Source organism: Lutra lutra, chromosome 3 (assembly GCF_902655055.1).
Source record: "Lutra lutra chromosome 3, mLutLut1.2, whole genome shotgun sequence".
Taxonomy (NCBI): domain Eukaryota; kingdom Metazoa; phylum Chordata; class Mammalia; order Carnivora; family Mustelidae; genus Lutra; species Lutra lutra.
Genome location: NC_062280.1, coordinates 58,020,235 through 58,044,100, shown reverse-complemented (window position 1 = coordinate 58,044,100; position 23,866 = coordinate 58,020,235). Strand labels below are relative to the sequence as shown.

The 23,866-nt window shown below is 38.7% G+C and overlaps 1 protein-coding gene across 9 annotated transcripts in view; it reads left to right on the top strand.

The window, feature by feature from the left end:
* ITGB6 (integrin subunit beta 6) overlaps nucleotides 1-23,866 on the top strand; it is a 144,411-nt gene that overhangs the window by 104,436 nt on the left and 16,109 nt on the right. For 6 of the 9 annotated variants that reach the window (XM_047721885.1, XM_047721883.1, XM_047721878.1 and 3 more), the window contains 5 exons: nucleotides 1,287-1,509; nucleotides 3,971-4,068; nucleotides 8,947-9,066; nucleotides 14,702-14,868; nucleotides 20,908-23,051. In XM_047721885.1, coding sequence (XP_047577841.1) covers nucleotides 1,287-1,509; nucleotides 3,971-4,068; nucleotides 8,947-9,066; nucleotides 14,702-14,868; nucleotides 20,908-21,006 — 707 coding nt within the window. In that variant the 3' untranslated portion in view covers nucleotides 21,007-23,051. Of the gene's footprint in view, nucleotides 1-1,286; nucleotides 1,514-3,970; nucleotides 4,069-8,946; nucleotides 9,067-14,701; nucleotides 14,869-17,726; nucleotides 18,374-20,907; nucleotides 23,052-23,866 lie in introns of those variants that run through there. The other 3 variants (XM_047721881.1, XM_047721882.1, XM_047721886.1) reach the window with 3 other exon arrangements.

Sequence of the window (23,866 nt, the reverse complement as noted above, 5' to 3'; positions counted from 1 at the left end):
CTTCCATTCCAGGTCGGTCAAAAACCGCCCCAGCCACTGAGCACCTCTTTCCTCTCCATTCCCACTGGCACCACTTAGGACATCAGATCTTCTTGCCTCATTTGTACAGTGAAACTCCCTCACCAGTTTTCCTGTCTCTAGTTTGACCCTCTCTACAGACGCCAGTATATTTCTAGGCACACAGCTCTTTGTTCAGGTCTCTACTTAAAATTCCATAACTTTCAGGATAACAGTTCTTTCTTTAGCCCATAAAGCTTCTCATGATGTGATTTCTGGCTTTCTGTTGACCCTTCCAACCCCCACTCCCGCCATCCTGCCATCCTGCCATAGCTCATATGCACCTTTGACTCTATCTATACGAATCCACTGTGGGTATTAAGCAGGTCACACGATCACAGACTTCTGACATTTACCTGTGCTTTTTTTCTTGGTTTAAAATGCATGTAACCCTCTTCTGTCTTCCATCTGTAGCATCCAAATTCAGCTCAAGCATCACCTCCCTTGGAAACATCCCCAAATCTCTGGTCTAATTTGGAAACTCTCCCACTGTGTGCATAACACTTAATGCACTGGACTGTATTTATTACTGGTAGTATTTATTTGCCTGTCTCCTACTCTAGACTATAAGCTCAGTGACCTTATTTAATTTTGTTTCTTTGTGCCTAATGCAATCTTTGGCACATGATATATGCTCAATTAAAGTTTCTTAAATAAATGAATTTATTAAGCCTTCACTATATGCCTGTAGGACATCTAATTGGTGAACACAAAACTAGAAGATTTACACATGATCTCATCTGACCACAACTGCTGTAAGATTTTATTCCCTCTATTTGGTAGATGAGGCTTTTATGATCACTCGGCTTAAATGATGTAGAGGGAAGGCATTCCCCAGGTCTGTGCTGCATCTCTATCTTATGGCACCTTAATTAAAAACAAAAAAATTGTAAAACAATTTAAATACACACATACATATAAACACACACACACACCAAGTTGCTATTATTGGCCTGTAGATTATCTCATTTCATCTGCCCATAAATTCTTTTTGATATAACATCAGGTAATCAGATTGGTCTTCAGTTAAGAGACCAGATCAATAAATATATACACTTAGCAAAATTCGTTCCATAAAATATAACTCCTCCTAGTCCCCAACACTCATTTCTTTCTCATTTTTCTCCTTCAGTCTTTCTGAAGTGTTTAAAGGCAAAGGGAAAAGATGCCTCCCCCAACTCATCTGAAGTGGCCGTGGCCCTAAGCATCGCGGGGTGTTTGTTTTGCAGATAACGGCGTGTGTGACTGCGGTGAATGCGTGTGCAGACCCGGCTGGGCGGGTGAGTACTGTAACTGCACCACCAGCACAGAGTCTTGCCTCTCGGAGGACGGGGTGCCCTGCAGCGGGCGAGGAGACTGCATCTGTGGCAAATGTGTTTGCACGAACCCCGGAGCCTCTGGACCAACCTGTGAGCGTTGTCCCACCTGTGGCGATCCCTGTAATTCTAAACGGTAATGTCTCAACTTCCCTCCGTGTTGCTTTTGTGGGTTTGTTCTCGGAGCATCCACCCAAATGCACAAAGCCACCAAGACCCTGTGATCCTCAGCCTGGAGCGTCCATGTCTCCCTTGCCTCTTTCTTTGTCCTCATTATCCAGGACCACAATGTCACATTTCTGCTAGAAGCAATCCTGGGGAAGCTGAGCTGAGGTCCCACACTGATAACATCAGATGGCCTTTCACTTACAATACCTGCCACACAGAAGGAATGCCGCGGAGGGAGACTGATGGCACTCACACTCAGTGCCTTTTCAGGGGAAACAGACAAGCTTCTTCCTTATCTAGAAGTTTAGAGCCTGACCTTGCTGATTCATTCCTCTCTATAGACTCCTGGAAGCAAAAAGGCAGAAAAAGGATCATGGATTTCCATTTCTTCCCTCTTCTGTACTGCTCGTGCTCTTTGGCACCTGTCTTTGGTTGTCATTCTACACAACTATTGTGTGTTGGGTTTTTTCTTTATACCATATGAACAGCAATGACAAGAAAACCCTTTTTTGTTTTCCAGCAAAATACTATTTCTTTGGTTAGTAGCTAACTTCTCAGTGAAAGTGGGGGCAACATTTCTAGGTCAAGTGAAGCAAGTCTCCAAATAGGCCATGTAATGACATTGCAGTGTATAATGTATTATGCAGCAAACATGCTTAAGCAGTTCATAGTTTCATTAACTCTATACCCAACATGGTGACATTTGTATTTCCAGTGTAAATAAAGTAAGAAAATCAATATTCACTCAGTGGTTCCTCACCACTCAAGTGTCAACACTCCTCTGTCACTGTGTCTGGACATACGCCAAGAGAAGTGCGGGGACATGGTTAGACTTATTTGAATGGAATTAAATGTAAAATGTCCTTTTGGGGTGTCTCTTCCATTATTTATCTATTTAATCTTCCTGTAAATGTGATTCAATTTAAAATGTGGGTTATAAAATATGAAGTTAAGGAAGTCAAGGTAGTTTAAGTTTGAGGAATCAGGTAATTGCCTTGGTGCTTAGGTTAGCTTTGAGATGAGTCCATTCTTCCATTTATTCATTCATACATTCACTTATCAAATGGGTATTAAGTACCTACTGTTCACCGGAAATTGTGTTAGGCCAAGGGCATATAGTGATGACTGAAACAGTTACAGTTCCTGCCATCACAGGTGCTAAGAATCTAGCGGGAAAGACAGACATTATTTAAAACAATTATAACAATATCTTAGCTGACAGTTACAATAAGGGATATAAAGGGTGCTGTGGCACCATATGGCAGGGCTACCACACTAGCTTGGGCAGACATCATTGAGATGCATCAAAGAGTAGAGAGTTTTAAGGGTTTCCACTGTGTCTAGCAGCCCCCTGTGAAGCCACTCTAAGTAAATATATAACCTAGATAAATGCAATATACTTGAAATGCAAAGGCAATTTCCAGCCAAGACTTCTATCCCCACTCCCACATAGACTGCTGCTCCTCAACCCTTCCTACAAAGGAACGCAGAGGCTTCCAGGGCAAGAGAACTAACCGGTAAGGGTTAGGGAAGGCTTGCCTAGGGCAGGGCAATTTCTGCTGAGATTGGGGGAGGCCTGGAGTGAAGCATGGGGGGGAATGTTTCCAGTACTTAAAAGAGTATGCATTTCCATGGCCTGGGGAAGAGAGGGGCAGGATGATACCTAAGAAAACTTTTGCTGTTTTGGGTTACTCCACACAGTCTGGTTGTGAAGTGATTTTTCAGCATAAGATTTCAGCATGAGTTTTACTTTGCTGTATAGACATCATTAGAGAAGCTTAATTCTTACCAGGCTGTTTTCAGAAATACACTTTTCTGTAATTTTCTGTAAGTAGCAATTGTTTATTTAAAAGCCTGCATTAATAGGATCCAAGTTGTAACCTCAGCTGTTGAAAATACCCCTATAAGGCTTGGACTCATTCAAAATAGTTACAGACAAGTGAATCTTTAAAATAGTCATTCATGACATGTATGAAATCTTACAGTTCTTATTAAAATACAGACCACTTCTGTTAGGAAATTCAAACTTTGCTTAGTCACTGATCATATTTTAGGGGCATAAACCCTTCTCGTGAGAACGTAAAATGAATCAAAAAATTAAATCAAATACCAAAATAAGTGTATCTTATTGTTGGGGTTTGTTTGTTTGTTTGTTATTTAACCAATCAGAAGCAATCATTATAAATAAACGAGGATAGTAGCTATTATCAAGCCTGGCTCACCAAACACTGATTACTAAAGGGAATCAGAATAAGGTAATTTCCTCTTGAACATCACCCAAATATCTTTCTGAAAGTAACAAAAGGCAGCGCTCTCTATGAGACACTCCTATAGCACGAATTACAGTAACAGCAGTAAAGCAATACCCCAGCTGCATATCTGTTTTCCACCAACATGAACTGATAAACGCTACTGAATAACGTTCACAGGAGCTGCATTGAATGCCACCTGTCTGCAGATGGCCAGGCCCGAGAAGAATGTGTTGACAAATGCAAGCTAGCCGGTGCGACCATCAGTGAAGCAGAAGGTTAGACTTGTCTTAAATCGCTTTCTTTTCCTTTACATTGTTCTTGAGAGGCAGGAACTCTGTGAAGGGCTTTTCAGTAGCTTGACCTCAATTGAACCAGGATACTAGTTCAACATTAGTTTTTAAGAGTAAATGCATCCCATAAGACTAAAAACGTGTTGGTTTGGGATACAAACAATTTAAAGTCATAGCGATTCTATTTGACTTCAGCTCTGTTGGCAAGTTCACCTTTGTTTAACAAATGCAATTGTAGAGAACTCCAGAATATATATATATATATATATATATATATAATTATATATATACATATATATAATTATATATATAATATTGGCAAATATATATAAATATAATATATATTTATATATATAATATATATATAATATTGGCAAAATGTCATCTCGAATTATATATATATTTTATATTTTATATATCTATGAGAAGAAAAATTTTTAAATAGCTAAATTTTAACCCCTAAACCTGAAATCATCCTTTATCATCCAATTGCCGTATTTCCAGATAGGACAAGGTGAAGCATCATATGGGTTTCCGGAGAGCAGCCCTGAGATACCAGGCAGGTTCTGGTTCATGGACATTTTCCCTCCGGTCCTTTATATGTGCTTTTACTATCAACTTCCACTCTTAACTCCCTGTCGCTCACCCCCCAAATACAAGAAGGGCCTGTGACCTTTAACTGCTAACCAAATTCTGCTCTTGCTTTCTCTCACCTGTCATTTTAAGATTTAATGACTTAAACTCAGATTCTTTTTAGTGGCAAAATGTCATCTCGAATATTTAAATTGGTTGTATTTTAGCTGGGAAAGCCACTTAAAAAATAATCTGTGAAGAAGATGACTAGCTCCTCCTCAAGGGACAGGTTGCGGGGGTTATTTTTCCATCATCCCAATCTCTGCATTCTCATGCGGCTCAGGTAGAACAGCTTCTCTACACAACATGAGACGTTACCAAGACATATCTCAGGCACAGGGCAAAATCAAGACAATTTATGACACTCCAAGATATGTATCTTGAAGAAACAGACGTGGAATATAGAAATTAATCCACTTCCAAAGTGGAATAAGTTAGCAGCATTTATATTATTTTGAAAATTACCTACATTGTTTCAAAATTGAGATTTCTGACTGTGCACAGTTGAATGACCCTGTATGGAGGAGCACGATCAGTGTTCAAAGGACCCCTCGGCTGTGCTTTTTTGGTGACTAAAGATAGATGTCCCAAATAACATAAATTAGGCAAGATGGTGTGTGCCTGACACTAATACTGAAAGCAGGAAGCAGTAAAAGCACTGAGGAAAGTAGCATTTGTGTACTGTCCACATTAGTAACTAGTTCAAAGTCAAAGCATATCCTCGGGCTTCATTTCACGGCCGTTGAGATATTTACCAAGTATTTCTAAGGAATGGCTAAAAATTGCAGAAAATGCCCTGCAAATGACTAGAACTCCATTCACAGGCAGCATGAGAAATTTGATGTGTTGGGGGGTTGGGTAGGGAAAGAGGAGTAAACCTTGGAAACATGGTAAGTATTGAACAGAGAGTTACTATAGTTAAATACACAGTTTTCTGAGTAGATTATCAAATGCTTGGATTTGAGAGGAATACTAGGTCTCAAGGGGCATTTAAAATATTTGCATGATTCTTTTCAGTTTCTAAGTTAGAAATAGTTGTATTTCCCTATTTTGAAGATAATTTACTCAGTTACACAAAAAGGGTAACTGGATTCCTAATATCATTTAAAGCATTAACCTTGCTGAATTTGAGAGAAAAAAACATACTTATCAGTCTATGAATTAAAAAGTCACTTTTCCCAATGAGGATTTTTATAAGTTCTATCTCAAGTTACTCACCCAGTTATGACATTGATCACACTGCCTTGAAATTACCATCACATATTTGGTCTTGTATAGCGACTCTTGTCAGCCCATACTTCCCCCCAACAAGGACATGGAGAGTAAAGTAAAATAGCATAACTTCATAATCCAAAGACGTTATTCCTCAACTGTGCTGTGGAGACTTCAGTGAGCATCTCTAAAGACGTGGTTTAACTTTACTCATTCCATTTTACCAAAAGCCACTTTTTAATTTACCCCAAAACTCTCATACTCACAACATTATTACTCAAAGTGTGTTCAATGGAAAACTAGTTCTGAAAATGTTAGATGGAAAACAGCACCCATGGTCATATCAGTTTTGGAAATGGGAAGCTAAGCTTTTTGTTTATTTCACGGGACTCCTGAAAAATCATGGATGTTATGTTACATGTATTTTCAGGAATTTTCAGGAGAGGCAAAAGGAAGTAAAGTAAGGAAGGATTCCCAAACTTCCTTGACCACAGGATCCTTTTCTTTTCCTTGGGAAACCATTTCCCATGAGAACTCCTGACTCGTCCCCAGAGCACAGGTCTTAAACACATAGTTGTCATAATTCTGTGGTTGCATGCACATGGTTTCTATTTCTGTATCCTTCCTGGACCTTCCTAGATGCCAGCCTCTTCACCCCAACTCTCACATTTCTTCCTTTCCTAAGTATAATTTCATGGACTGCCTGAGATCTTATTTTCATTGTATTATTCTAGGGCAGCACTGCTGGCATTCATAAAGGAGGGTAAAAAAGAAAGGTCCATTTCTTAATGAACAACAAAAGAAAACCTTAGCAGCTAATTATGCAAATCTCCAGCCCAAGCTGGACTCTTCATTGCACATTCAATAATACCATTTTAATACCCAAACATGACAAAACTGGCTAAATCTAGAGTCATAACAGTCATGAAAAGGAGTGGTGAAGTCATTAAAGCAAGAAGGGAGTCATGACTCAAAGGTCATATTAACAGTTTCATGAAAACTTAAGTAATCCTGGTGAAGTAAATTAAGCTTCTCTGTACTTCAGTATAGCTATTTAAAATAAAATTTAAAAGCAGGATTAATATTACTGAAAGGAGTGTTATAAGCTACCTATGTATTTTCTACCTGAGAATAAAATGTTCCAATAAGTAAGCTTGAGAGGAACAGAGTGGGTGTGCACTGTCATGGTAGAGAGGGAGAGGGAGGGAGAAAATTTCACCAATAAGAAAAGGCATATTCTCCAAGACTTCATGAATCCTAGTTAATTGAGCAGTGTGGTAGGTGGCTATGTGGTAAAGGCCATCTAAAAATGACCAAAGTATGATTATATATGCAGTGCTATTATATGACATACACATGAAATAACACAAATATCACTGATCTACTATTGCCCAGAGGTTCCTGAATGTCATAATCCGATCACCTTATTAAAAATACTGTTAACTCACTAAAATACAAGCTCCTGTACATACCACTGCCCTCTCAAATCAGATACCCAAGAGGGTCCCTGGAATCCTTATTTGAAAAAATCCCAGGTGATTTAGATAATCGTAAACATTTAGGAATGACCAGATGAGAATGATTTAGAATTAGATTTCCTAATAGTCCTATGTAAATAGATGCTTCTAGTGAATTCATAAGCAATTTCTTCACTTAAATCTATCATTTGAAATCCTATCCAAAATGCTAAATGTTTTACTAGTCCCTTTTTTCATAGCTAATACAGACATTCTTCTCACAGACCCTGACACGAATTTTTTAATCTTATAAATTAAATGCAAAAACAACTCAGCATTTTTCTTTCTGTGGCTATCACATTGTTGAGTGAGAAATAGCATATTATTTACTTTTGCTTTGTTAGAATCAAAGAAACATACAGATTCTGTATGTGTTTTATTAGAACTTTTAAAATTAAAAGTTTTATTAAAACTTTTATATTTAAGCTAATGAGAAAATTATAGGTCTAGCAAGAGTATGTCCAAGATTATCTGGGACAATCCCAGTTTCAATATTTTGACCACTGTGTCATAAATCACTAATATTGGATCATATGTCAAAATTTTAGGTTAAGAGCCAACAGTTGTTCTGTTTATAGGTTTCTGAAAAAAGTGTTTCATTGACCAAAAAAAAGGTGTAACAGTATCATTACAAAGTCTTCAACTTAGAAGATAGGAGAATTTTAAGCAAGTTTTTTTTTAATTTGGAAAATGCTACGTAATTCTGGCATAGGTACCAGACCACTAAAAATTCTAATAGTATTAACATCTCAGATGGACCATTTTACTATATTTTCAATTTCTGTAGTGACATTCATTTTCTGCTTCTTGAATAAGCCCATAAAAAAACATTTCTATTTGAAAAAGATGTGAGGAAAACTGGATTATGTTTGTGGGTTTGTTTTTTTTTCTAATTAGCAAAGAGGCTATAATGAATGGTAGGCAAACTGTCAGCTGGGTTCCTTTTAATCTGGGGCTTACTTTCATCCTCTCAGTCCCTGAGTACATAACATTTCAATGTCCATTTTCTGATATTAATTGATATTTACTATTGTGACAATACATGGCCAGCAATCTTGACTGTGGGAAAGGCCCCCTTAGAAGTATCAGTATCAGTTTGGGCTGCGTAGTCTTTTTCTGAAATGTAATCTAGGCTCCCTCCCAGATGCTCTAAGCCAAGAGGAACATACAGCCACCTCGTCACCACAATCAGGGTCATTCTATTTCCAAAACAACTAGGCATACCTGCCTTCAAGTACTTTCACTCTATTGAAATCCTGGCCCCCATCAGTTTGATAGGTGCATTTGATGGTCAGTCCTGATTGACCACACCTGGAACTGTTCTTCTGGAACATGAATAGAAACTAAAACTTCAGGTGGTGGGGAAAATCCTGTGTTTTTTATTCCTATTCTGCAGTGTTAGAAATTCCTATTTGCATATTAAAACTCAACACCACTATGCTTTAAAAATAATTTCTTTAGGAATCTCATTTAATCTAATGAATGACTCCTTTATCTGCAGATTTTTCAAAGGATGGTTCTGTTCCCTGTTCTCTGCAAGGAGAAAATGAATGTCTTATTACATTCCTAATAACTACAGATAATGAAGGGAAAAGCATCATTCACAGCATCAATGAGAAAGGTGAGTGGCATGCCTTCCATTGTCAATGGTAAGTGATACTACATGGGAGAGGAGGAAACAACAAGAAATACTTGGGGTAGCTTTCCAGGAAGGACATTTCCAGAATTTTCCCAGTAATTTAAATAGACCTGTTGAAGGGTTTGATGTGTTCCAATGTCTCTTCCTTAGCCCACATAACAAGATGTATTTGTACCAATCATGATCACCTCAAAAGCTGGCTGATGGTTTGTAGAAAGATGCACTGATTAATTCCAATATAAGCATAAGGTATATCTTTAGGAAAGGCTAGCAGCAGGGAGCCTAACAGTCTGAAAGAATGAGATTTGCATCAGGCAAACCTTGGCTCAAATCCTGCTCTACCACTTAATGGCTGCTTGACATTCTGGAAGATACTTGCCTCTGAGTCTCTATTTCCTCATCTATAAAATTCTAAGGGTTGACTCAAGGATTAAATAGAATAATGCATATAAAACATTGCCAGTATGTGCCAGTAATGGGACATGGAGTCAGAAAAGACAGGAAGCAGCAGGTGAGGAAGGAAGGAAGTAATCCATACATAAAAGGACTCTGTTGCTTCTGTGGGTTTTCACCCATACCACCTCATGGAGTTTGCTTGGGGCTTGGGTAGCTAGCAAATAAAAATCTCATCTTCAGCAAAGGAGAGAGAGAAGTTTATATCAGATAGAACAGAAAATTGTGGGAAAGGTACTTCTCTTGAGAAGTTTGAAATTTTAGTGAGTATCAGACTTACCTGGGGAGCTTGATAAAACACCTGCATCCTGTCTATCCTGAGTAAGCAGGTGTGATGTGTGGCCCAGGACTCTGCATTTTTTTATTGGAGAGCGAAAGGGAGAGAGCAAGCACAAGTGGGAGGTGGGAAGGAGCAGAGGGAGAGGGAGAAGAAGACTTCCCACTGAGCAGAAAGCCTGCTGCATCCCAGGGCCCCAAGATCACAGCATGAGCCGAAGGCAAACTCAACCAACTAAACCACCCCGGTGCCCCCAAGGACTTGGCATTTTAATACTATTCTGCTACAGATGGCTTCAAGACTTCCCTGGCTGTGTTCTTAGATATTCACTGGTGCCTCTTTTCTGTCTTCAATTAATGATGTGTTCCTAAATCTTTCTGGCAGAAATGACAGCTGCATTACATCAGATCTCTCCAGACCCTGTCAGCAACCTCCTCCTCCCCTCCCCAAAAGCTTGGAGCCTGGTTCTGTCCCAGACAATAGCAGCAAGGGCAGGCTAGCAGGCAGGTGTGTTTTGTTGTGCATGCTTGCTTATCAATGTGCCAATAAAATATTAAGTCCTGAATTTAAAGCCAAGAGTATCAAGCTGCCATCTCTAAAGAGTGTAAAAACCAAAGCAAGACCAAAGTAACCAAAACGTAAGTTCAAGACATTATAAATCAACCAAGAAAATATGATTAGAAAAATACCACACTGCAGTGTTGAGGGTGAAGGAGAAGTAGAAGTCCACACGATACAAGATACAAAGGGTTGATTGTGATCTTGGCCTTGAAGCTCAGATGGACAGAGTGCACCTGGAGACTGGATCTTGAAAATCTCATATAAATCAACTTCTTTGAAATTCATATATACAATGCTTTGTACAGGCCATTAGTTAAGGAAATTTAAGATGAATCCTGCTGTACAAGGAAGAGTTACCTAATACAAAAAACCCGCCTCCTCATTACGTGTTTTATAAAGTCAGATTCTTGGAACTATACCCTCCAACCCTCTTTGACAGTGGCAGTAGCTTTAGCAAGTTCTCCTGAAATCAAAGTCATTCCTTTTAATATGGATTCCATTGGATAACTTTTTTTTTTTTTTTTAGATTTTTTATTTATTTCACAGAGAGAGAGAGAGATCACAAGTAGGCAGAGCGGCAGAGGGGAAGCAGGCTCCCTGCTGAGCAGAGAGCCCAATGCAGGGCTTAATCGCAGGACCCTGAGATCATGACCAGGGCTGAATGCAGAGGCTTAACCCACTGAGCCACCCAGGTGTCCCATGGATTCCATTGAAAAAATGAGTTCCAAACAACAAAAATGAACTAGAACTGTTTTTAATTCAGGGGCTTTTGTATCCAGTTGGTTTTGTTTTTATTTTTATTTTTTATTTTTACCTTTATTTGGGTGTGTAAGAGAAAGATGCTTTTAGCTGATAAGGGCCTCCTTGTTACTGAACTGTTGGTCATTTTTTGTTTGTATGTTTGTTTGTTTTGGTGCTTCCACACAATCTGAGTGGCACATAAACACGCCATCCTTCTGAAAGCACTCAGACTCTCTGATGACTTTTTATTAGGGCTTTTTATTCTCCCTATGCCTTTGTAGTAGGGAAAAGTGAGAGGAAAATTACCTTCCCAAGGCTTAAAGGGAGTCACCTGATAGCTCCAAGAAGGCTTATCCCTGTTCATAGGTAGGTCCCAAGCTTCCAGGGGCCCTGAAGACAGAGTCCTAGAATCTGTAGGCCCTTCTCACAGCGCTAAGACTAGAGAATCCCAGGGTAGCCCATCAAACACAAGGATAGGAAGGAGAAAGTTAAGGCTAAGGATTCCAGGGGTCCTACAAACAAATTTTAAAAGAAACCAAATGAACAGTCACCATCAGGGTGTGTATGGCTGTAGGGAGAGCTTTGGCCGTCTTTTTTCTTATACCTGGAAGAATTTTCAGAGGAGAAGGGCCACATTCCTAAGAGCCACACTCAAAGAATGACAGTTGGGAGCCTTCCTGGCAGGGATGTGGGTGTGTATGTTATACCCACAGGTCCCAACATGGAGGTTCCAGGCCCTTGAAGTCTTGAGGATAGAAAAGGAGGAAGACTATAGTTGTTGTAATAATAATAATAATAATAATAATAATAGCAGCTCTCATTCATTGTGCCCTTACTAATGTCATATGCCAGGTATCATTCTATGTGCTTTACACGCATTAATTCTTTAAGCACCCTCCATATTACAACCATGTAAAGCAAGTGTTGCTATTATTTCCATTTTACAGATAAGGAAATTGAGGCAAAAAGAAGTTAAAAAATATGTTGGTCTAGCAGTAATTAAGTACCAGTGCTGGCTGGGGAGATCTGGCCGGCTAGCGGGGAGTCCATGCTCTTAACTACTGTGCTATACTGCCTCCCACTGGCTGTATGGTCATAATGAATTCCTGGCTACTGGAAACATGTTGCATCAGCAGCATAGAAATGTTATGCAAACCACATACGTAATTTTAAATTTTCTAGTAATCTCACTAAAAAGAATCTGGTGATATGGATTTTAGTAATGTCTTCTTCAGTCCATTCTATCCAAAATATTGCCATTTAGCATGCAATAAATAAATTATTGAGATGCTTTATTTTTTTCCATACTAAGTCTTCACAGTCAATGTGTATTTTATACTTAGCACACAACCTAATTTGGAAAAGTCACATTTCTGTGCTCAATAGCCACATGTGAGAGAGCTGGCAGATTGGCAGCTCAGGGACTCAGGACCCGAGAACTAGCTGGCACTGGCCAGGACTCGACAGGCAACATAGCATACAGTGGTGGCCTCTTCTCCCACCTAGAAATACGTCTTCAGTCTGAGCATCTCAGGAAATACTAAAGAGAGTGTAAACATTAGACATTTCTATTGTGTAATAACTGCTCTGGTACTTGGGCCAAAATCTTTTCTTGAGAAATGTAGAATATTTTAATGTGTAATATATTATCAATGTATAAATGTATAATGACTCTAAGTTCTTAAAAATTATCTCTGCCAGGCTGTTCCTCCTTTATTTATTCTTTACCGGGGAGCTCTCCTAATTCACATTCTGGCTGCAGGGTCTTAGCAAGCTTCATCTTGCTTTCCACAAGAACATGCTACACCCCACCCCAGACATTTCGTCGTCAAAGATGTAGCCAGTATATATTCTCACTGACACATGCCTGCCACTTTCTTTGCAGGACTGTTGCTAACCTCTTAAAGGCAGCCATGATTCATCTGCTATGCTGGAAACAGTCTTTGAATCTTTATACTATAGTAACTACTTCATTAGCTCCTTTACTTATTTCTGCATAATCTCCTTACATGGTGTTTTTTTTTTTTAATCCAAAGAACAGAAGTGTGTGAGGCCAGGCATCATGCTGTTGTGGGGTCATTAGTCCTGCTCAAAATCAGATCAGTTATAGATCCTAACCTTGCAAGCAGCATGACTAGTCCTGTGTGTATAACTCTCCTTATTAAATATCTAAAGGCAATAAGAGTTAGGATAAACTAAGCATGATTCATTTCCTCCCCAGATACCACAGATTTGCCTCACTACTTGCAGAGGGAGGCAGATATTTAATGATAATTTTTATGTGGGATTTTTTTTCTCATGAAAGCAAGGGGAGAGCTTAATTATAATGTTTCATTAAGAAATGTATCGTTTCCCAGGAATATTGCAAGAATTATTAGTCATTCTGCTGTCAGTGAGGGAAGGCACTGTATAATTGTGAAATTATATTAATATCATCAATAGAGTCAAAATAACATTTCAGAGAATGTTCCAGTTGAAAGGACTATACAGAACATCTAGTTTCCCAAACTTCCCCGAAAATAAGAATCCCTTGGGATACTGTTAATAATAAAAAATATCTGTGGCTCCATCTAAGACCAACTGAATCACAGTCTCTGGGGAGGGATCTAGGAAGCTGTGAGTTTAATAAGCATGAGCACCTGCACGGTCTTATCCTCAGGGAAGTTAAGGGATTGCTGAAGTCCCACACCTTTGATGGTTGAGGATCCCGGGGCTCAGAGAGATCAGGGGAATTGTATATCAGATGGCTACTATACATCAGAGGGCAACTGACCCACCCTTCCTCACCCCAGTCCAGGAAATTCCCAGGACACCAGAGCACTGATTAACATTAAAACAAAACTAAAAGTCATCATTGTCCTCTATTAAAAAAAGAAAAAAGAAGCAGCAGCAAGTAGTAAACTTCTTAGGAGGGTGGGTTTTATATAAGTTTGAATATAGTCTCCTAGACAGTTCATGTTTCAAGGAAATCCATGAAAAAGTAACATCGTGTGTGTGTATGTGTGTGTGTGTGTGTGTGTGAGTGAGTGAGTGAGTGAACACACACATACGCATTTCATTTCGATTCTGTCATGTACCCAGAAAAGACCATTTTTGTTATTAAACTGCAGTCTTTTTCACGGTCCTTTGTAGATAATATACTTTGTATATTAATCCTCATTCTTGGATTCTAACTCTTTTTATGTCAGTCATTCAAGTATATATCCATTTGCCTTAAATAACCAAACTCTATCTTTTGTTTTCCTTTGTAGGAATAGGACTTTCCTTCAACAAGTAACTCATTTTTTTTTTAAATACAGCAAAATGAAACATGTTACAATTTTCCTTCTACCAGCAAAAAATATGGTTGGAAAATTAAATGAGAAATGTTTTCTCTACATCACAAGATTTATTTTACCATCTATCCTTCTTTTTTTTTTTTTAAGTGACGTTTTTAAGGTTCCATGCTGGCAGCCCCAGGGCTTGGACTTACAGCCCTGGGATCAAGACCTGAGCTAAGAGCAAGAGCTGGACGCTCAACCAACTGAGCCACCCAGACACCCCAATTATACCATCTTCTTAATATAATTTTCTTTGTTTCCACAGACTGTCCAAAGCCCCCAAACATTCCCATGATTATGTTAGGGGTTTCACTGACTATTCTTCTCATTGGGGTCGTCCTACTGTGCATTTGGAAGCTGCTGGTATCATTTCATGATCGTAAAGAAGTGGCCAAATTTGAAGCAGAACGGTCTAAGGCCAAGTGGCAAACGGTATGTAAACCCTTAGGGGCTATTCTTTGTCCAGGGGAGAAAGTGACTTGTGGAAGAGATAGATGTCAGCTTTCTTCCACTCTAATAGAGAGTGAGAATGTCATGTTCTTTCCCTACCCCTTTTACTGTGTCCCTAACAGCTATGATTTATTTTCTGCTTTGAGGACAAAGGAACTCCGTTCATTATCTGGGAGCTTGATAGTGCTCAGAGCAGGCATTTTTCTCAGTGCAGTGGGGATTTCCCCCACTCTGAAGAGTCTCATGAAACTCCTTATATAGCTGCTTAGGGACATCAAGGAAATACATTTAATCTTCATCACCGAGAGGAGCATTCAGGCTCCATTTGATAAAGCATAGGTGCTGTATCTAAATGCCTCTATAAATCGGTTGTGTTATAGCCAAAGGAATAATGTTCATGAGTAGCATGGCGGTTCATGCCAATTTCCATAGAGATACTCATTACTTATAATAGGTCACCATTCCAAATTGAGAAGGCTTTTTAAATACCATCCAGTTAGTTCCTCTGAATAACAAATTTTAAAGAGCTACCTAAAAAATACCTAACAAGTGTCAACCATTATTTATGTGTACTCCATAGATATAATTTATGTTTCTCCTCTTCACAGTAGACAAACACAAAACAGGACTCCAATTTTCTGTGTTTCTTTTCCACAGGACAGATAATTACATTTCTGGAGGGCCATAGAAACAATTTCATGGTTTTAATTTCATCTTTCTGTCTCTAATGGTGTGCCCAGCTCTCTAAAAGCAATTATCTTACATTGCTGATTCTAAATACAGTGATTTCACTGGAGAAAATATAGAAAAACACAATGTTCCTTTGGGTTCATCTGCCCAAATAAATGGCTGTTAACACTTTTTTCCTCTAAGTATATAGTGATATCTTCAGTTCTTAAAGCACATAGAATTTCTCTTTTGGATAAATTTGTCTTGATGAGAGATGTCTATATCTTATGCAGTTATTTTGAAGTAACCCCAACATATGGCACAGGGCAATGGACAGTGAAAATTTTCATCTACTTCATCTTCCTGTTAAAAATGCCTTTAGACACAACGAGCAAATTCAGCGCATGGATCTTGTTTTGATCCTAATTTGAACAGCCCAACTATAAAAATACATTTCTTGGACAACTCTAAGAAGGATAATATAGACTGGGTATTAGAATGATAGCTAGGAATTATGATTAATTCGATTAGGTAAAATAGTGGCATGATGACTTTGCTAGAAAATATCCATATTTTGGAGTGAAAGTAAATGAAGAGTAGGTTTGCTTTGAAATAATTCAGCCAAAGGAGAACGAGGAATAGTGAAGTGAATGTGGCAAAATGTTGATAATTGTTGAATCTGGTTGAGGAGTCTAGAGAAGTTTGTTATATAGCTTTCCTCTTCTTTTGTGTATGTATGAATTTTTCACAATTAAATAAGACCTTTTAGGAAAGTAAATTTGGACTTGCAATGAGAATATAACTTATCCGTACATAACAAGGAAAATGTAACCTGATAGTTTAGTTTGCTGACTTAGAACATGGTATTATGAGGCTAAAGTGTTGGGTCAGTTAACTTCAACCAATCCCCTGGCCATAGATGTTTTTAACTCTCACCAGCTCTCAAGCAAATGCCTGGCAATGGTCAAAAAGGGCAATCAGGCAAAAGAATATAGTTAAGTTGGCACAAAGAACCATATGGCAGTAGTTGGTTGAACAATGCCAGCCCTGTGAAGTAGTTTGAGTAATCCTATCTTCAATGTAAGGAAACTGAGGCTCAGAGAAGTTAAGAGACTTCCCAAATGATTGGTCCATAGTGGAGCTGAAAACCTAACTGCAGCCTCTTCCAAGCACAGCCTTGACCCTCCTAGAAATAATAAGCAGGTATTCTGCAAACAAGTATTTCGGCAATGATGTGATGTGTATCTACTAACCAGCACGTTTTAATGTTCTCACACAAAGGCATGAATACTGACAAATGATTAATATCTTTAAAATAACATTTTAATTAACAGTTAATTTCCTCAAAACATGCATTGTTTTCCCTCAGGATGTAGAACATGACTGAAATTCAAATGCTGAATTTTTACTGTTTCTTCATCTAAAATGGAATAAAAATAGGCATTAAACAGATAAAAATCATAAATGAAAAATATTATTCCCTTGTTAAATTGAGTTTCTTTGAATAACAAATATTTGATGTTCTTGACTACATAATAACTGGGTAATAATTATTCACTTGGATGCAAAAGAAGTTTAATTCAAATAATTCAATTCAAATTTTACTAATATATCCTATTAAAAATGTTATTCAGTACATCTATTTTTGGGGTCCTCAACTTGATTCCATTTTTAATTTAAAACCTGTTTTTTCCTGAAGAACTGAATTTGACTGGTCTTCAAACCCCAGGGGACCTCCAGGGTTGGTAGGGATAGTTGGGTCTCCTGACCCATAGACCTCCATTGGACTCCAAAAGTGTCAGAGCTCAGGACAAGAAAGAGCTTTGTTTCTTACCCCTTGAAACATTTCATCATATCTATAAAGAAAGCTTACCTTTTATCATACTTGTAAAAATAACCTCCCCATCCATATTCTTTATGAAAACACAAAGGGAAGATATTTAAATTCATCTTTGATTAGACATTTTTTCTAGGATGACACGTCATTAACTAGAGGCAAAAAATGTTCAGTTTGACATTTCTTGCAGTCATGGATTGATTTTTGTACTGTACTCAGCGAATTAGGTCTGTATTTGGCAGTTAGGCAATCATTAAGAGAGCTGTGGGTCATGACAGCAAGCTTTCTTATTACTACTTTTTTAAGCTCTAAAAATGTGCCATTGCATTTACAGAATCTACAGCCTAAATTAGCACCCCTGGACTCCTGGGGAAATCAGCCTGGTCACCTCAGATCAGGGGGGACCCGAACCTTGTCTAAAGAGTGAAAGACTTCAGACCCATGGGAAATGGAGACCCAAGCCTGTATCTCAGCTGGAAATCCTCTATAGAGACGTTTCCACCCACAGGGCACTAGAGGAGACAGTATTAGACATTGCCATGCTTTTTCCTGCAAACAAAACCTGCTCTGAGCTTCTTCTCTTGAGTTCTGATCACCAGCTGAGGGCAGGAAACACGACTGCCTCCCAGCAATATATACTTGTTCTTTCTCCACCTTTAAAGTCCCACCTTACACTCCTACTACGGCGGCATCTGCTTCATCCATCACCCCCTATTACCATGTCCAGGCCCTACAACTAGCTTTGCAAGAGATGCCCCTAAATATTGTAGACTTGAATAAAGTTGCTTCAAGATACAGAATGAAAACTGCACAATCAAAATTAATATTCAACTGAATGTCTACAAAATAACATCATGTATTCAGTCAATTACAACTTAAGTCAACTCCTTTATAGTGCATACTTAGTGTGGAATGCGGTGCATTTTAATATGTTTGTTTGTTTGAGAGAGAGAGAAAGAGAGACAGCATGAGGAGAAGGGGCCAGGCGAGGGGAGGGAGAGAATACCAAGCAGATTCCACACTGAGTACAGAACCATATGCAGGGCTCAATCTCACAACCCTGAGATCATGACCTGAGCTGAAACCAGGAGTTGGACCCTCAACTGACTGAGCCACCCAGGTGCCCCACATTTTAATATGTTTGACATGATATGGGATAGGGCCCACAAGAGTTCCTGGTCCTATGACGTGCTAAGCTGGCCCTGCTCACAGCCCATTAACTCTTTCAGAGTATTTTTTTTTCTCTTCCCTAAGGTTCCCCCTTCCTCCCGGACAATGCTCCACTTGTCATCCCCAGCCTGCACTTATTTTTGCCATTTTTCCTCTTCAATTGAGTCCTTTATTTTTCCGTAACCAACTTAAACGTAATAGCTTGTAGTCTTTTTTTTTTTTTTTTAAGATTTATTTATTTATTTGACAGACAGAGATCACAACCAGGGAGAGAGAGAGGAAGGGAAGCAGGCCCTCCACCGAGCAGAGTCCGATGCAGGGCTCGATCCCAGGACCCTGGGACCACAACCCAAGCCGAAGGCAGAGGACTTTACCCACTGAGCCACCCAGGCGCCCTGTATAGCTTGTACTTTTAGCCTTAATAGAATCCATACATGATTTTGGTTTCCAAATGAGACTCCATCTGCATTTAAGACCACATCATTCTCCAAATTCCAAGTTCTTACGGCAGCAGGACTAAATAAGGACTAGAGCGTGCTCAGAATTATCTAGGTTGACTTCGGGAGTAGAAGCAGTATGGTGACTTGGCCTTCACTCATTATTCACCACCAAGGAGCCTCTTTTCTGTTTACCCTCATTACTGAGATAGTATCTCTCTCCCTGAAGGCACAAGAACAAAGGTAACATGTTACTCAGTCAGAGGTCAGGCCACTGGCTCCAGACAACATAGAAGCAGGTGCAAGTGTGATTCCTCCTCACAATAAAGACACTGAGGCAGATCCAAAGGTGACAAGTGGGGAGATGCCTGGGAATGTTTTTCAATTTTATTCAGTTCTTCCAAGAACTAAGAGAAATGTACTGGGAAAGCAAATACAATTGTGGTTTTTGAAATCTATGTCTAGAACTTACTGCCATCTCTACAATTCATGGGTTAAGGTGACCAAATACAAGATTTAGTAATTTGGAAGGTCATTGGTGGTACCCAGACTTCATACACAAGTAGAAATGGGCTTGGAAATGTTGAATGTAAAAGCTCCGGGGAGAGTATCTTTCTAACCCCCTCCAAAACTTAGAGAAGAGGAAATTCTAAATGTGAAGAAGAAGTATAAATCAGAACTAATAAGAAGAAGCAGCATTTACTGAGCACTTGATATGTGCCAGGGTCTGTGCTAAAGTATGTTATTTCATGGATGAGGTTGGTCACTTTGGTAATGCCTCCTCTGGATGAGGACACCACACCACTCAGCATTGCTCAAGTGAGGTCATGTGGTGGCGCTGGGTTTGAACACAGGCCGTCTGACATCCACCCCTGTGTTGTCAACCTTGGAAAGTGGGAGAGAAGAAACTGTATTTTACCCAGAAGTCTTGAGCCTGCCTGGAGCAATTTAACCAAAGGAGAGAAACTGGAGGATCAAGCTTGGCGTTTCTTTAAACACCCACGGAGACTCAGTCCTGCTTGTCTTGGTGATGGCTCCTAGAAACACATCTACAACCTGAGAAGCACAGCTGAATTGTCCAGAGATTGGCACAAATCCTCTGCACTGCCCCAAAGGCAAAGCCATCTTGCCCAAGCTATCTTGGGGCCTGCACATCTTCCTGAGCCAAAAGTTCCACACACTAGTGCCTCGACTGTGTTTCACACACTGTTATTCTCTAGTAAGCTTATGCCACCAAATTCTTTTACCATCTAGAGCAGGCGTTCACTGTCCTGGGGATCTTTCCTTGCTTCTCCAAGCAACTAGATGTTTCTCCTGAATTTTAATCTCATTTAAGCAAGATGATCAGTGCCCTTGTGTGATACCTCCCACCAACAACACATCTCTTAAAGGCAGACACTATGTCATTCACCCTTGTATGCTTCTACAAGTTCACTTCTCCCGTTTTTTACTTTCTTTTCAATTTATATTTCATTTTGGGGCCACCTATTGATTCATTCTATTCATTCAGTAAATATTGAGTGCTTGCTGTTGGCTAGACACTTCTTTCAATTCTGGTAAAACCACAGTGAACCAAACAGCCAAAGTCTTAGTTTCTGTCTGTAAATTAGTGTGTTTTCAAACTGAGTAAGATTTTTATGATACATATAAGGCACTGGTCCTGCATATTAAAAATTTAAATGTAGAAGTATAAATTTTAAAATGCTAAGAGGCCTGGCTAGCTCAGTCGGTAGAGCAGGAGACTCTTAAAATGCTAAGAGTATGATTGTCAAATTTATTCAAATGGCTTCCAAACTTGAGCCTGACTCTCTTCTTCCAGTTCATAATGGACAATGAAATTATTTAAATATATTAAAATCATGTAATAACATACTTTCATTTGAACTTTTTTTTTTTTTTTTTTTTTAGGGAACCAATCCATTATACAGAGGCTCCACCAGTACCTTTAAAAATGTAACCTATAAACACAGGGAAAAACAAAAGATGGACCTTTCCACAGATGGATAGAACTACTTCATGCATGAAAAAGTCTGCTTCACTGATATGAAATGTTAATGCACTATTTAATTTTTTCTTTTTTTTGTTGCTTCAAAACGAGGTTGGTTTAAGATAATAATAGGTCATTTGGAGATCAGTCATTGTCTGTATGAAGGTTAGAGACTGTGTTGGCAGGTTCAAAATAATCAGGAAGAGAAATACCCTTAGTGAAGGGGTGACTTTGGGGATCATTGATGAATACTAACTCTGGTGCATTAATGTCTCAAAAAATCATCAAAATGACACAGGGGGGCCTGATTTGCATTTGAAAAATGTTTGAAATTAGAATCTCATTTGTTGCAGGATTATAGCTACCTGAAGTCTTTGTCTCAGCAAAGTCACAAAGTCCATATGCTCACATTAAATAATCACACTTATGAATTAATTCTAAAGTTTTAGTAAGTCTGCCCTTTCCTAAAGGTGGGTTCTTCTAAAAATCTATGAAAAATGAGACACTGACTTTTACTTCCATAGAGAGGATGCAATTCTTCTAATGTCCCAAATGTAATAAGTGTTAATTAATAATTTCTGTGGATTAGCATGTACCCAAAAGTCAGGTATACACACAAATAAATATTTTAGAAGAAGAAGTAATTTATAAATTAGAAAGTAAAAAAAGAGAAAATTATCAGTAAAAACAAAATAGTTAATTAATTAGATTATTTCTAATTACCTGAAGAAGAAATTTCTACACTCAGTTTCCCTCCTGATCCTGAGTTCTCAAACCACTACTTGTCCCATATTTCTCAATCCATTTTTACTTAGTTTTATAGTCATCTAAACCCTGGAGATGTCATATGAAAGTTTTAATTTCTTATTCAAATTTACTTTAAATGGTTAGATAATCAAAAGGAGCTCCAATAATGCAAAATGAACATGGGTTGGAGAGAATAACACTTTAAATGGCTTTAAAGAAAACACATCAAGAGTACAGTCTCTCATGAGTAACAGGCTTTCTATCCATATTCGTTTCCATTTATATAACCTAACTTGCACATTTCGGCTGCATATGGTGACTATGCATCTTGTACTTACTTTAAAAGTAAGATTTTACTTGCAAACTCCATGTGGATAATTAGGGATCCATAGGCTGATTGAGGATATGGACTCCGTAGAATATTATTTCCTATTAGTACTGCTTCACAGAGCACTGTCATCTTATTTGATAAGGAAGCTAAACCTCAGAGAGTGAGTAGAAAAAATTGGTCCAGAATCTAGATCTTCCAGCTCCAAGCTATTTCTTCTCTCCACAGTATGAGGCTAACTCTTTTTCCATGAAATGATGGAAACATTTGGTTAGTTAAACAATAACTATCATTTGTTTGAAAATGTCCTGAGATAAAAATAGCATTCAAACTACTGGAGCAGAGGTGAGGTCTTGTACTTTGGTGCAGTGTTTATTATCTTTGAGTAAACGGACTGTGAAATCTTTTACTAGGTGAATAGTTCATTATGAATGGAAGTTTCAAATGTACCCACTGAATTGGCAAAGATAATCTATGATGTTTCCTCAATTCTACCGTATAGATCTGTACACATCTGATCACTTGGAGTCTTATTTCTTTTCTAGTTTCTAAATAACTCAGGTAAATCAGACACTTGGGGAATACACAGCTATACTAAAAGAATTACTAAACAATCACCTTGGATACCTGAAGGGCAGATGTATCCCCCGTGTTCCTGACTGAAGCCCAGGGTCTGGGGAAAATCTACAGCAACAGTGATGATGCAACAATGGTATTCACCTCTACATGTGACATTTTTTATTATTACTAGAATGGGATTCTAGAAAATATGAGTTTCCTTTGTGTGTATATTGGGGAAGGTAGAGAAGAATCTGCTATTTCTCTGAATACTGTTTTGACCCAAGGCTGGACCTTGAAAAGGCCAAAACATTAACAGTAGTACTTCTGTTCACTGAAGAGTTATATTACATGAAGATAAATGGTTTTTTTGTAAGTTGTTTTATTGTATTATGTGTTGACATAAATAAACATGGTAATTTAAACAATGAACCTTAGATGGATGATAATTCCTTTTATTTACTTGGTACAAAACCCTCTTCTTGGATTTCCGGATCCCTCTGTGACCTACTCTGACTACCTGCCGGTCTCATTCTGGGGCCAAGGAAAAGAATGGAAAGAGGCAGCTACCAAAGGCAGGAGACAGCAAGGAACTAGCTGCAGTTTGCTGCACAGTTACAATACCCACATCACGAGGTTTGTTTTTTTTTTTAAAGAGGCCTGGACATTATCCTACATTTTGTAAAATCAGTATTAGTATTATGGGCCGAATTGTGGTCCCTATTCTAAAACTTGTATATGGAAGTCCTAAATCCCAGTACCTCAGAATATGATTGCCTTAGGAGAAAAGGTCTTTTAAAAGGCAATTAAGTTAAAATGAGGTCATGAGATTGGGTCCTAGTCCAACATGATTGGTGTCTTTATAAGAAGAAGAGATTAGGACACAAATGTGCACAAAGGGACAACCGTGTAATGACACAGGGAGAGTAAGGCCATCTACAAACCAAAGAGAAAGGCCTTGGAAGCAATAACCCTGCCAACACCTTAATCTGGGCCTTCTGGCCTCCAGAATTGTGAGAAAATGCATTTCTGTTGTGTGAGCCTTCCACTCTGTGATACTTTGCTATGGCAGCCCGAGCAAACCAATACAGGTACATAGTGCTACTTTTCTGGGCATCCATTTGATAGATTCCATGGTGCCATGCTCCTTTTCTCAAAACTAAGCAGAGAGAATCCAGGGCTTACATAAGAAGTCAGCCTAGAAGAAGGCCTTTTGTTAGAAGAGCTCTTTCCTTAAAAAAGGATAG